At 42.8% G+C, this 13,666-nt stretch overlaps 1 protein-coding gene across 1 annotated transcript; it reads left to right on the forward strand.

Moving 5' to 3' along the window:
- Positions 1-5,915: 5,915 nt before the first annotated feature.
- On the forward strand, positions 5,916-11,859 carry CHCHD2 (coiled-coil-helix-coiled-coil-helix domain containing 2). The gene is made up of 4 exons (XM_060077975.1): positions 5,916-6,063; positions 8,624-8,873; positions 10,159-10,309; positions 11,562-11,859. The coding sequence occupies exons 1-4, from the start codon at positions 6,014-6,016 to the stop codon at positions 11,570-11,572; spliced, it is 462 nt and encodes a 153-aa protein (XP_059933958.1). The 5' UTR covers positions 5,916-6,013; the 3' UTR covers positions 11,573-11,859.
- Positions 11,860-13,666: the final 1,807 nt, after the last annotated feature.

Below are 13,666 nucleotides of genomic sequence, written 5' to 3' on the forward strand. Positions count from 1 at the left end.
GCCCTCTAAACTCCCAGCCTATATCCCGGCGGCAGTTAAAATTCTACCTTTTGGAATTTTTTAGTTGGGTAGAAGGGGCTAGGAAACGCAGAAAATATCTTTCTAAAAATACAAGTAAGGGGGCTTCCCTGGTGGCGCAGTGGTTGAGAGTCCGCCTGCCGATTCAGGAGACTCGGGTTCGTGCCCCAGTCAGGGAAGATCCCACATGCCGCGGAGCGGCTGGGCCCGTGAGCCATGGCCGCTGAGCCTGCGCGTCCGGAACCTGTGCTCCGCAGCGGGAGAGGCCACAACAGTGAGAGGTCCGCGTATCGCAAAAAAAACCAACAAACAAACAAGTAATGGATTTACTTCTAGTGTTTATGCACGGACTAAAGAGAATAATTGTTTATGCACGGACTAAAGAGAATAATTGATTTTTGGTTTTGTCTGGTTTTCAACAGGATACCCATACACAAAAGACCTGATAAAAATATTTTCTCTGACTCCAGCTGTAACTCTGGTCCTAAGGGTAACAGTCCCTGTTGGTCAATAGAACTTCTTTTCGACATCGCTTAAGTTCAGTATCTTTTCCTTACTGATTGTTAATTAAGTAACATCCAAGTGGGTATGACTGTTTAGGGTTTTTAATTAAAAGAGCAGCAAGAATGGTATTTTAACTCTTCTGGTGTTTTGTTTTTTTTAAGTTGCTGTGGTAACTTGTTTCAAGTCCACAAATATTTGAGTTCTTATCTGCAAAGAAGAGGTCATAAAGATGAATGTGGGCAGAACAAATATAGGAATTTGTCAAGATTTCAACCCAAGTGTCATATACTACTGTGCAGGCTTAATATTTATTTGCCAGAATAAGAATATTTTAAATTGTAATGCTGTATGCTAGGTTCTCTGCGCTGCTGACCCCACAGCAATCCTTTGAAGCAAATGCTATCTCCATTTTACGGACAGGATTCTGAGGCACAGAACTCAAGTAACTTTCCAGAGGTCATACAGCTAATTAGAAAACCTGGCATAACAGATACTCAGAAACATTCACTCTTCCCAGCATCACAGTTTTCCTCAACTGTAGACATCCTTCTGTGGTTCAGAACCACCCACAAACTCCATGTCCAAGAACTAGCGTTATAGTTTTAAAATTATGCAGAGTATGGCAGGGTCCCTTTTCTTTCTCTTCACTCTGCATTCCATCAGGTCTCTGCGCCCAGCGGTGAGTCCTTTGTTGGGGGAGAAGGGTGGTGTGTTCTGGAAGGAGCAACTTGAATTTTAATCCTAGCTATGGGTGTTCATCAGTCTGGCATTCAGCAAACTTCTGAGTGGTAGCTTCTTTCAAGTTCCACCGTGCTTCAGGTTTTGCATTTGTAAAATGGGAATAGTATTGGATTACCTCGCTAAACAGGATTATAGACAAAATATATAAAATGTGTGACACCCTTAAGGGCTTGGCACATAACCGGTGCTCAATAAATGGTAATTATTTTTAAGTTTACAGAACGTGATCCCTCTTCTCCTTCCTCTCTAGTCACGAAGTCTTTTTTTTTTTTGGCCGCACCATGCGGCATGCAAGATCTTGGTACCCCAACCAGGGATGGAACCCTTGCCCCCTGCATTGGGAGTGTGGGGTCTTAACCACTGGACTGCCAGGGAAGTCTTAAATTCTTTCACTCACTTCATTAATTATTTTAAAATGTCTCCAACATTCAGGCAGTGTGGTATGGTAGGAGTCTTCACTTTGGAGTCAAACACCTGTATGGACTTGGGCAAGTTGCTTAAACTCTAAGCATCTGTTTCCTTACCTGTAAAATAGGGATGATACAGTACCTATTTCAAGAGTTCTTGTGAGGCATAAATGAAATAACACACGTAAAGCTCTCAGTGCCTGGTATACAATAGGCACTCAAATAATTAATAATAATGTTTCCATCACCACTGTCTTAGCCTTCAGGATTTTTTTCCTTACCCCTAGTCTCCCTCTGCTATATCTCAGACATGTCCAGATTAATCTTCAGAAGACCATTTTAATAATATAAAGACCCTCAGTGCTGCTCTAAACTTGCAGGCCAAAAAGCTTAGATGCTTTATATTGTGCTGCAAATCATCTATTGCTTTTTTTTTTTTTTTTTTTTGGCTGTGTCGCGTCTTAGCTGTGGTACATGGGATCTTTCGTTGCAGCGCGCAGGCTTCTCTCTAGTTGTGGCATATGGGTCTTCTCTCTCTAGTTGTGCCACGCGGGCTTAGCTGCCTCGCAGCATGTGGATCTTAGTTCCCTGACCAGGGATGGAACTCGCGTCCCCTGCATTGGAAGGCACTGGACCACCAGGCAAGTCCCCATCTATTGGATTTTCTTAAGTTCGTTTCTCACAACTTCCAAAAACACACTGGTTCGTGACACACGTCTTCTGTCCTCTAAATTCACCATATTCAATTCTGCTTCTTCCTTTGAATCTGTGCTGTGCTACTCAGTGTGCCCTTTACAATTTTAATTTTTCTAAAACTAACTTCACCTAAGTGAAAGTGGCACCAAGTGCCACTTTCTCCCTGAAGCATTCATCCACACTGAATGTCCATTCCTTTAAAATCCTTTAGAACTTCATATAAACACCACTTAACCATTTGTTTTATAGTATTCTGTACTTTTAGATCAATAGTTTAATTCATTCATTCATTCTTTTTTTGTCTGATATGTGCAAGGCACTATAATCATATAACTATGTCTTAGTTATCCAAAGAAAAAACTACATTTACAGTGTATGGACCTTAATGTCTTCAACATCTCAGTTCCTACACAATTCCTGCTGTAAAGTACAGCATACCCAGACAGACATCAGCTATGTTAAAGCAACACTAAGATGTTCTAACTAGATTTTGCTCATTTTAGATACTAGAGCTTTTAAAATTTAAATATGCTCACTGTAGAAGTTACGTGTATTAGTTACCTATTGCTGTGTAACAAATTACTATCTCAGTTTCTGTGGGTCAAGAATTTGGGAGTGGCTTAGCTGGATGATTCTAACTCAGGGTCTTTCAGGAGGCTGGAGACGAATTAGGCTCCACCTTTTGAAGGGAGTGTCAAGGAATTTGAGGACATTTTTTTTTTTTTTTTTTCTTTTTGCGGTATGCGGGCCTCTCACTGTTGTGGCCTCTCCCGTTGCGGAGCACAGGCTCCGGATGCGCAGGCCCAGCGGCCATGGCTCACGGGCCCAGCCGCTCCGCGGCATATGGGATCCTCCCAGACCGGGGCACGAACCCGTATCCCCTGCATCGGCAGGCGGACTCTTAACCACTGCGCCACCAGGGAGGCCCGAGGACATATTTTAAACCACCAATGTAGGTTTAATTATTGTGTGTTCACTATAGACATATTGGAAAATATAGACAAGCCAAAAAAAAAAAAAAGGAAGGAAGAAAGAAATCACTATCCAATGGATAACATCACTACTGGGATGTATATAATTACAGCCTTTAAAATATAAAAGGACTTTCTCAAGATACAAACATACTATGTATACTACTTTGTAACCTGCTCTTTCACTTGGTATTTTGTGAAGATACTTCTCTCTTCAGATATTCTTTCACAACATTTTAAATGGCTGCATAGCATTTCATTGTATGTATGTATTATAACTTATTTAACTAATTGTATATTGCAGGACACTTAGGTTATTTCACATTTTCCCTATTTTATACATTTTGTTAAATCAACATCCTTATGACTAATTTCTTTCACATTCATGACTTTCTCAAATTCTTAGACATGGAATTTCTGGAACAGAGTTTGTACAGTTTTAAAACTTCTGATATTTACCACCTAATTTCAGTAGAATTTTTATTGCAATCATCAAAAGTCCACTCAGCCAAATATCTGTAACAATGCCTGCAAGAGTTCGTTGCTCAAATTTTGATCACTGTAATTGCATTTGCTGAGAATGACTGTGATCACTACGGAATAAGTTGGTATATAAATTTTACTAAAGTGTGAACTTCAGCACACCTAACCCGCCAAACTGCAAATGATAGGTAGCAGAATTCTATTTATTTTCAATTCCCACTTTTTTGCTATTCATTTAACTTTTTACATGTTCTTTTCTTTTGAATAGAGGTAATACATTAACTGTTTCAAAATCCAAGAGATAGAAAATGTTATCAGTAAAAGTCTCACCCCTATGCCACTGCCTGAAAGCAACCAGTGTTATCAGCTAAAGATATTTTATGCACGGACACTATGGGCTTTTCTCTCCATTTCACAAATAGCACCCTATACTCAATTCTGCTGCTTGCTTTTTTTCTCTTGACAGTTTATCTTGGAAATCATATCAATACACAGAAAAACTTCTTTCTTTTTTATAGCTGCATATTGTGTGAATGTGCCATAATTTTTTTTACCTGTATTCTGCTGACAGGAATTTAGATTGTTTAATCTTTTACTATCACAAAATAACCTGTACAAACATCTAATTTTCTCTCTTCAATTTAGGAATTAATGACTTAGCTAAGTATGATTAAAATTGTCCCTGTTCTGGTCTGCATGCCTGTCTGTCCAAAGCTCTGCTCACTCTAAGCTCTTCTGGTGCCAGAATGTCCTTTATAAATAAAGTTCCTTTCTCCCATCTCTTTTTATGAATTATCCAAAGGCGAATACAAAGGCTTATCACTTGTAAACCTTTCATTTCTTTAAAAAGTTCTGTGAAAATAAAACTTTGTTTTTCACAAAGGTTTTTTGCATTATTTACCCCTCAGTTCCACAAACATTCTGCTGTTGCTGGAAAGGCTGTGTTAAACTCTGCTACCTCTGGTGGAAGGGGGAAATTTCTGATTGGCATCCAAGCAGAAATGGAGGTTCTACCTCTGCTTTCTCTCCTCCATAAATCCCACCCCACCCCCAAGGGCTTTCCCATGAAGCCCCCCATGAAATGCCACTAGTTAACTTGTCCCCTACTGCAGAGGCGCTAAAATGTACTGTTAAAAGCATTTCACACCAAGTATCACTGAAGCACAGATCCTTGGGGCCTTTGCAATTGCCATTCCCTTTGCCAGGAATGCTCGTACCCTTGATAAACACGAGGCTTGCTTCCGCACTTCCTCAAGAACTCCATTCAAATACTTCCTCTTCAAAGACTCATGCCCTCTCCAACCCCTAACTCCCTACCACCCTTACCCTGTTTTCACTTCATATCACCACCATCTAATTTATGTAGGTGTTTGTGTCTTGCCTCCCTGAATTTAAACTCCTTGGAGGTAGTCTTATTTCCTGCTCTGTCTCCAGAACCTAGCTAGCACTTGGAGATCATTCAGAACAGCTCACTTAATTATCAGTGAACGAATACCATACCAATTACGGGCACAAATTCTATAATATATGAAAGGGGTTTGAAAATGTATGAAATACATAAATGTAAGGCATTATTACTGTCTGAATATAACTTTTGTTGACTGGATCCACGGACAAAATACAAGTAGAACCAACTCAGCTCTGTCGATCCCTAAAGTTTTCCGTCTTATTATGTGCCCACATTGTGCCTCAAAAAATATTTACCCAAATGAGTAACTTAATGGTGAGAAAGGTTAAGTAACTGGCCCAAGGTCCAGAGACAATCACGCCAGAGCTCTGACTCACTCTCTCAAGATTGGAGCCGACCTACCATGTTAATAAGGCAAACGCTTGAAGGTAGTAGCGACGGTTCTTGTGCCCTAGGAAGCAAACAGCTAGCGGTTGTGACTCGCGCTAGACTTGGAGGACAAGGTCTGCACGACAACCACGGCTACTTCCGGTTTTTTAAACAGTCCTGGCGCCGAGCTCCTGACGTAAACCGTGCACGACAAGGCGCCGTCGTGACGTCCTGCTCTTCCTGTGACCTTCAGACCCGCGGAGACATCGGCGAAAGGAAGGCCTCTGCCTGTGCTGTGATTGGCCGCGCGCTGAGTCCAGCCCCGCCTTCCGACTTCCGCTCTCGCTCGTCGCAGAAGCAGCTAGGGTGTCCTGCGAGTCTCGTGCTTGTAGACCCTGCTTCGCCACGCATTTAAGATGCCTCGTGGAAGCCGAAGCCGCACTTCCCGCGTAGCCCCTCCGGCCAGGTGAGGTCACCGCGAGGTTTGGGGCCCTGCCGGCGCCGTGACGCAGAGGGAGGTTGCGCTGGGCCTCGGGGCGGCGGGGCGGCGGGGGACTGGGGCGGCCGAAGGCTGGGGCGGCGTGGGCCCGCATCCGGTCGCCGCAAGCTGGTTGTAGGGCTTTGGCTAATTTTCCCGTTAGTGGCAAACTTGCTAATTTGGAATGTCCATGAATTATTACTTAAAATACTTAGAGTCCGTTTTAAGTTAAAACAGGCCACTTCTAGAAAGAAATGGACATTCCTAAGTGTAATCTGGCTGAAACGTCTAAAATAGCAAGAAAAGCTTCCCTGGTGGCGCAGTGGTTAAGAATCCGCCTGCCATTGCTGGGGACGCGGGTTCGAGCCCTGGTCCGGGAGGATCCCATGTACCGCGGAGCTACTGGGCCTGTGCGCCACAACTTCTGAAGCCCGCACGCCACAACCACTGAAGCCCTTGTGCCTAGAGCCCATGCTCCACAACAAGAGAAGCCATCGTAATGAGAAGACCGCGCACCACAATGCAGAGTAGCCCCACCTCGCGGCAACTAGAGAAAGCCCACGCGCAGCAACGGAGATCCAATGCAGCCAAAAATAAGTAAATTAAATAAATACATTTTTTAAAAAAAATAGCAAGAAAAAAAGTGTAAGGTAGTATAATCAGGAGAAACGATCGTATTTCAATTCAGTAAATAATCTTTGAGCACCTTCCAGGAGCAGTGAGCATTCTAAGGGCTCGGCCCAGTAGGGGACACAGTCACTAAGGCCTCATGTGTACATGACGTTTTCTAGTTGATAAAATACTTGTAAAATGTACTGCTCATTGCACCTCCTGATAGCCTCAGAGGTAGATGTTTTCCTGTTTTACAGGAATAAAGAAACTGGAGACTCGGAATAAGTGACTTGTCCAAGGTCATGCCACCAATAAGTAGAGAAGCCAGGTCTCAGACCTGAGTTTTCTGGTGACACATTCAGGACATTTAGCATAGGACCACGTTGCTTCTCTCGACTGAGGTGAATTGTGTTCAAACTACGTGCTAGGAGCGTAGGGAAGGAGTTCACGTAATGGAAAGACGGTATCCAAAGGAAGGGAAACCACAATCTAAAAATACAGAGTTGAGGGCTTCCCTGGTGGCACAGTGGTTGAGAGTCTGCCTGCCGATGCAGGGGACACGGGTTCGTGCCCCGGTCCGGGAAGATCCCACATGCTGCGGAGCAGCTGTGCCCGTGAGCCATGGCCGCTGAGCCTGCGCGTCCGGAGCGTGTGCTCCGCAGCGGGAGAGGCCACAACAGTGAGGCCCGAGTACCGCAAAAAAATATATATATAAATAAATAAATAAATAATAAATAAAAATACAGAGTTGGTATAATCTGTGTGAAAGATTTTTGGAGCAACATTGGACATATTGAAATTTTGAAGGCATCCAAATGTTCTACAGGTGGGAAATAGTTGAAATCAGTTTAGTTATAACAGTTAAGGCAAGTCACTTCCACTTACTGGGCTTCAGTTTTCTAATCTGTAAAATGAAGGAATTGGATTAGTTTATTTCCCCAGATGACTATCTTTCCGTATTCATTCAGTTGTTACCAGCTCAGTGAGACCTCCCTTGACTGTCCTAAAATTGCAGCATCCCACAACATGCTGCCCTTTCTCTCAATATTTTTTTCTTAACATTTATTTGATAACTCAATAGGATGTCAGCTCCACGAAGGAAGGTAGAGGCTTTTGTCTCATTAACAGTTATATTGATTTTTATGACGTATTGGAATACCTGTGTTCTCTAAAGATACTATAGACTTTGTGAGTACATGGAAATGGTTGGAGAAAAGCAGGGGAAAAAACGTTTATACTTGGTGATTACAACCGTAAAAGGTTAAAGAGAAAATGATGTAAATAGTTCAGGGAATTGTGTTCTGTAAGGTTTTCTTGTATGTATGTAGTATTTGCATTTAATAATTTAAAATGAAATCCTGAGGTTATTTTAATATACAAGGGGTTTTCGTTTGTTTGTTTATTTAAGTTGACAATTTCCTGGGACTTCCCTGATGGTCCAGTGGTTAAGATTCCGCGCTCCCAATGCAGGGGGCCTGGGTTCAGTCCCTGGTCAGGGAAATAAATCCCTCATGCCGCAACTAAAGATTTCACATGCTGCAACGAAGATCCCGTGTGCTGCAACTAAGACCTGCACAGCCAAATAAATAAATATTATTTTTTTAAAAAAAGAATATAGCATCGACTTAATATCCTGTTGGATTTATTTAAAAAAAAAAAAAAGTTGGGCTTCCCTGGTGGCGCAGTGGTTGAGAGTCCGCCTGCCGATGCAGGGGACACGGGTTCGTGCCCCAGTCTGGGAAGATCCCACGTGCCGCGGAGCGGCTGGGCCCGTGAGCCATGGCTGCTGAGCCTGCGCGTCTGGAGCCTGTGCTCCGCAACAGGAGAGGCCACAACAGTGAGAGGCCCGCGTAACAAAAAAAAAAAAAAAAAAGTTGACAATTTCCAAACTTGGTTGGGAGTGGGAACTTTATACTTTCTGTTCCTTTTTTCACAGCCGGGCGCCTCAGATGAGAACTGCGCCCAGGCCAGCGCCCACAGCTCAGCCACCAGCAGTGGCTCCACCATCTGCTGTTGGCTCCCCTGCTGCTGCTCCCCGGCAGCCAGGTCTGATGGCCCAGATGGCAACCACTGCAGCCGGCGTGGCTGTGGGTTCTGCCGTCGGCCACACTCTGGGTCATGCTATCACTGGTGGCTTCAGTGGAGGAAGTAATGCTGAGCCCTCAAGGCCTGACATCACTTACCAGGTAAGATTTGGGGCAGCATTCTCTTCAGTGGTGTATTTTATGAGAAAACCTAGTTAGTTGTAAGTGCCTTATGTATTGGGACTGTCTCCACCTGTGGAGAATGGTTTATCCATATTTGGCAGCAGTTGAGTTAGTACCTTACTTAGGCCAGCGTCAGAGAGTCCTGGACAAATGGTGTTTCTTTTCAAGGAGTAGAATTGTGGCAGTTCAACGTGATGCACTGTCAAACAGCCACTTTCCCCTTATTTTAAATATTTTTGGGAATTCCCGCGTGGTCCAGTGGTTAAGACTTGCCGCTTTCACTGTTGTGGGCCCGGGGTTCAATCCCTGGTTGGGGAACTGAGACCCCAGAAGCTGTGTGGCCTGGCATAAATGAATGAATGAATGAATGAATGAATGAATGAATATAAATATATACACATGTATGTATGTTTTGTTTTGTTAGTCATGGTCACGTTTAACTAATTCAGTCTCTCTTTGTTAAGTGTTCAGAAATCTTTTTAATGGCTCTGTGCTCTCTCATCTCTTACCTGATATTTGCCACTGCCCTTCTTTCTGAGATATGTGAATTTTCTCCTCTAAGGAGCATGGGTGTATACTCTGTTGTATTTCTAATGTACTTAAAACTCTCATCCATCTATTTTTTTGTAGTAGGCCCATTTTTTCCTCCATGAAACATCACTGAACCACTGGTCTTTAGATGCCCAGATAACCATTTTATTTGCATCTTTGTTCATGAATCTTTCTGATGACAACTGGGATTTTTGTTAAAGCTCATTTCTTTCTGCCTTTAATTTTTTTCACTGTCCATGTTATTAGATAGAAACTTTAATTTGCATCTGGTTCTAGTTCTGTTCCCCCAGTTAACCTCAAAGAGTGGCTGTTGCTCTTTGTTCGGGTATAAGTCTGATTTCCTTTTTATTTATTTACTTTTGGCTGCGTTGGGTCTTCGTTGCTGCTCGTGGGCTTTCTCTAGTTGCGGCAAGTGGGGGCTCCTCTTCATTGTGCGCAGGCTTTGTGCGGGGGCTACTCTGCTTCTCATTACAGTGGCTTCTTGTTGCAGAGCACGGGCTCTAGGCACACGGGCTCAGTAGTTGTGGCTCACGGGACCTAGAGTGCAGGAGTTGTGGCGCACGGACTTAGTTGCTCCGCGGCATGTGGGATCTTCCCGGACCAGGGCTCGAACCCATGTCCCCTGCATTGGCAGGCAGATTCTTAACCACTGTGCCACCAGGGAAGTCCCTGATTTCCTTTCCTAACAGTCCTGAATGTTATGCCTTTGCAGGAGCCTCAGGGAACCCAGCTGGCACAGCAGCAGCAGAATGGCCCATGCTCTTTTGAGGTGAAACAGTTTTTGGAGTGTGCCCAGAACCAGGGTGACCTTAAGCTTTGTGAAGGTTTCAGTGAGGTGCTGAAACAGTGCAGACTGGCGAACGGTAGGTGATACATCAATCCATGGTTGAACTTGCATCTGCTTAATTCACTGAATGGTACCCCTTGACCTTAAAAAACTTAGGGAGTCTGTGTTTAATAAATTAAACTGACAAATTAGAGGAGATTTTGTTTAAATTACTCTAAAAATAATCTAACTCTTCTAACAAGGAGCTGGTCCAGAGTTTTCTAGTCATTATCTTAGGCTTTTACCTGCTTAAGGAAGAATCAGATTCAGTTACGTTCTGAATCTGATTCTTCCTTAGGCGGGTATAGATTAGTGTGCCAAGATCTTATTGTGGTTATTGCATAGCCTTAGTGCTGATTTCACCAAAGTCCAGGAATGAGCACAAGATCTGATAGAGCATTGTCATTCTGCACACCTCGTTTGAGAGAGACAAGTTTATTAAATCCCTCAGTGGGACTTAAGAGATTTAGGTTCTCTGGAATGTTGGCGGTCAACTTGTTTTTGTGTGATTTCCTCCTATCAATATAAGAGTTCACCATCTATTAAAAATGATTATTTTCATTTTCCCGCCTGCATTTTAATTAATTAATTTATTTATAGTTCTGAAGATTTTATTTAGCAACTTAGAAAGGGTTTTTGTGGATAAGTCTATAGTTGATTCTCATGGAGTCACAGAGTATATTTAATATATACAGAGTCATTTTTCAGGCTTCTTATACTGAATTGATCTAGGCCAGAGGTTGACCACCTATGGTCCCTTTACCAAAGCCATCCTGACACCTGTTTCTGTAAGTAATTTTATTGAAACACAGCCATCTCATATTCATTTAGGTATTGTGTATGGCTGCTTTCCATGGCAAAGGAAGAGTTGAGCAGTTGTGACAGAGACTATATGGCCCACAAAGCGAAAAGTATTTACCTGATTCTTTACGAAAAAACGTTTTAAAACCCTGGTCTGGGCTAGTGGTTCTCAAAGTTCCCACCTTCATTTATGTAGGAAAAAGGGATGGGGCGAAGTTAATCCTTATAGGTGGTCGAACTGTGGAATTAAGAGATTGCATGGCCAAGTTTATCAGAAGTCTTTGATGAAGCTACGTCTAATACCAAAGTAACTATATTTCTGCTTCAAAGTGTAGAGTTGAAGTTTAATTGGTTGCAGGATGCCTTAAACAGCTTATGAAAGAAACTAATAACCTTGGGCTTCATCCCTGCTTTCATAATTTGGAGGACTTCGGTTTTGTTGAGAATATGTAGCCAATGCTCTTCTAACAAACCTTTTTTGTTTGCAGGGTTAGCTTAATCAAGAAGTTCCAGTTGAAGGCATGAAAAATCATCTCTCATGATCACGTTGATTTAGCATTAAAAGTATAATTGATAGTGAAGATATAAAGTGTGAAGCCACCAGTTAAACCGCTCCTCAGTCATTAATAGCTTTTGTGCTTCAGGATTGCAGTGGAAGAGGGTGTTCTCACCATATAGAAGCTCACTGAGATGATATTGAGTTTGGGGCTAGGCGGATGTTTGTGTGGCCTCTTAAACATGCTTTTGTTTGTGAATTAATTAGAATAAAGTGATTTTATTTCCAAATGTGTCTCTTAAGTATAAGGTTATAAATCTCTCATGGTATACACATGCTGAACAGAATGCATTTTGCAGAAGAACACAGTTGTCTCTACATATCTTTAAGTGTATCTAGTCTGTAGTCTCTGGATATTAAAGTAGTGGCCACCTGGAGGATCTGGCAGAGCTTCCTGAGGAGCTTTGGTAGAGAAATAGTTATGTGAGGAGTAGCTCCCTAGCAAGCGTGCTGCTCATTAAAAAGATTCCAGGTGCTACAGGCGTTTGGAGCCAATGTTCAGTAAACTGAGCAGTAACGAAACTAAAATACTAACTGTTGCAATCAGGTGAATGATAAAGGAAATGTGGGAGGAGACCCATTACACGTGTGGGCTCCCTGTGGCCAGCTCAGCACTACACATCATTGTTAACCTAGATTATCCAATTTATTGGTTGGAGATGAAAATTCATTCTCTTAATATAGGCAGTTTCCCTGCAGATGTTTTTATTCTACTTAAGGCATTGTAGCTTCCTCTTCCTGAAAGACTCAAGTTGCCCTCTCCAAGCTGTCTTAAGTCCATGTTGGACTCAATTTGGGGTGCATCTTTTTTTTTTTTTTTTTTAATGAACCCAGCTCCATCCCTCACAGCTCAAAATTTCATTTACTTCTGGGGGTTGACCTCCAGTCTCCATTGTGCTCTGCAGTTTTCCTACTTTCAAATACACCTTTCAGAGTTTCCATTATCTGATTTTTTTTTTCCTCTCTGTTAACTGCAAGGTGAGTGAAGTGCTGTTGAGTAAGTGAATTATTCAGTTACCTCGTCCTCAGCGGTGTTCTTACAGTGCCCCATTCTGTACCTAATCTTTCACTTCCTGAAAGAGGCCAAGACTACCTTGCTCAAGGACCTAAATGACCACAGACAATTCACTACTGGCCAGTCCACCAGCATATTCCCTCCTGGGTTCATCAGTGGGCTCTTTTGCCCATTTTCCTAAAGGTTCAGGACCTCTTAGTTCATAGGGTTAATGCCCCTTAAGTCCAAGGCGTGATGCTGTATGGTGGGTACCCAAATATGGTTGAATCACTGAATCAAAGGAAAATGAACCACTGACAATAAAATGGAAGAGTCTGGCTGACCTGGCCTGCCTCTGGTGGGAGCCATGGCTACACAGAGAAGGTCACAGGGAATGATCCACCAGGTGTTTTGGCCTTTTGCCCTAAAGTCAGAAGGGATTTTTGTCATGTATTGAAAGTGTAAGCCAGCAGGCGTCTGCAGCTTAGAAAGAATCGGGGAAAAAGGCTTATTGACAGTAAGTAAAAGGAGAATTCAGTGTTTTCATCTTTGGAACCAGATGTTGCATCTCAATAAGCTGGAGGCCTTTAAGGATAGGGGCAAAGTCATTTACAACTCCTTTCTATATAGCAGTTCAGCCAAGTATTTCCCCAGAATGGAAGAGGTGGCGAGTGTGATACAATGGAAAGAGCACGTGGGCCTACATCTGAGGTTCACCTAGGCCCTCCTACTCACCTTGTCGAGCAAGTCACATTCTCTCTAAAATTGGCTTAATACCAGAGTTTTGGGGGCCCAATGAGAGTGCATATGAAGTGCATTGTAAAATGCTCATTAAATGGGTTTTTGTGGGCTCAGCACCTGTATGAAGCAGTGTATTACACCTTTCTTCATTTGGTATATTAGAAGAACTAGGGGTTTGAAGAACAGGTAGCTTTAGAATGAGGGTGAGCATTTAAAAAGGGTCTACTTGTGAGCCAGCATGTTGCATACATTATTTCCAACTCTGTCAGCCTCTTAAGCTAGACTCACACCGATGAGGACTC

Source organism: Mesoplodon densirostris, chromosome 16 (assembly GCF_025265405.1).
Source record: "Mesoplodon densirostris isolate mMesDen1 chromosome 16, mMesDen1 primary haplotype, whole genome shotgun sequence".
Classification (NCBI taxonomy): Eukaryota; Metazoa; Chordata; class Mammalia; order Artiodactyla; family Ziphiidae; genus Mesoplodon; species Mesoplodon densirostris.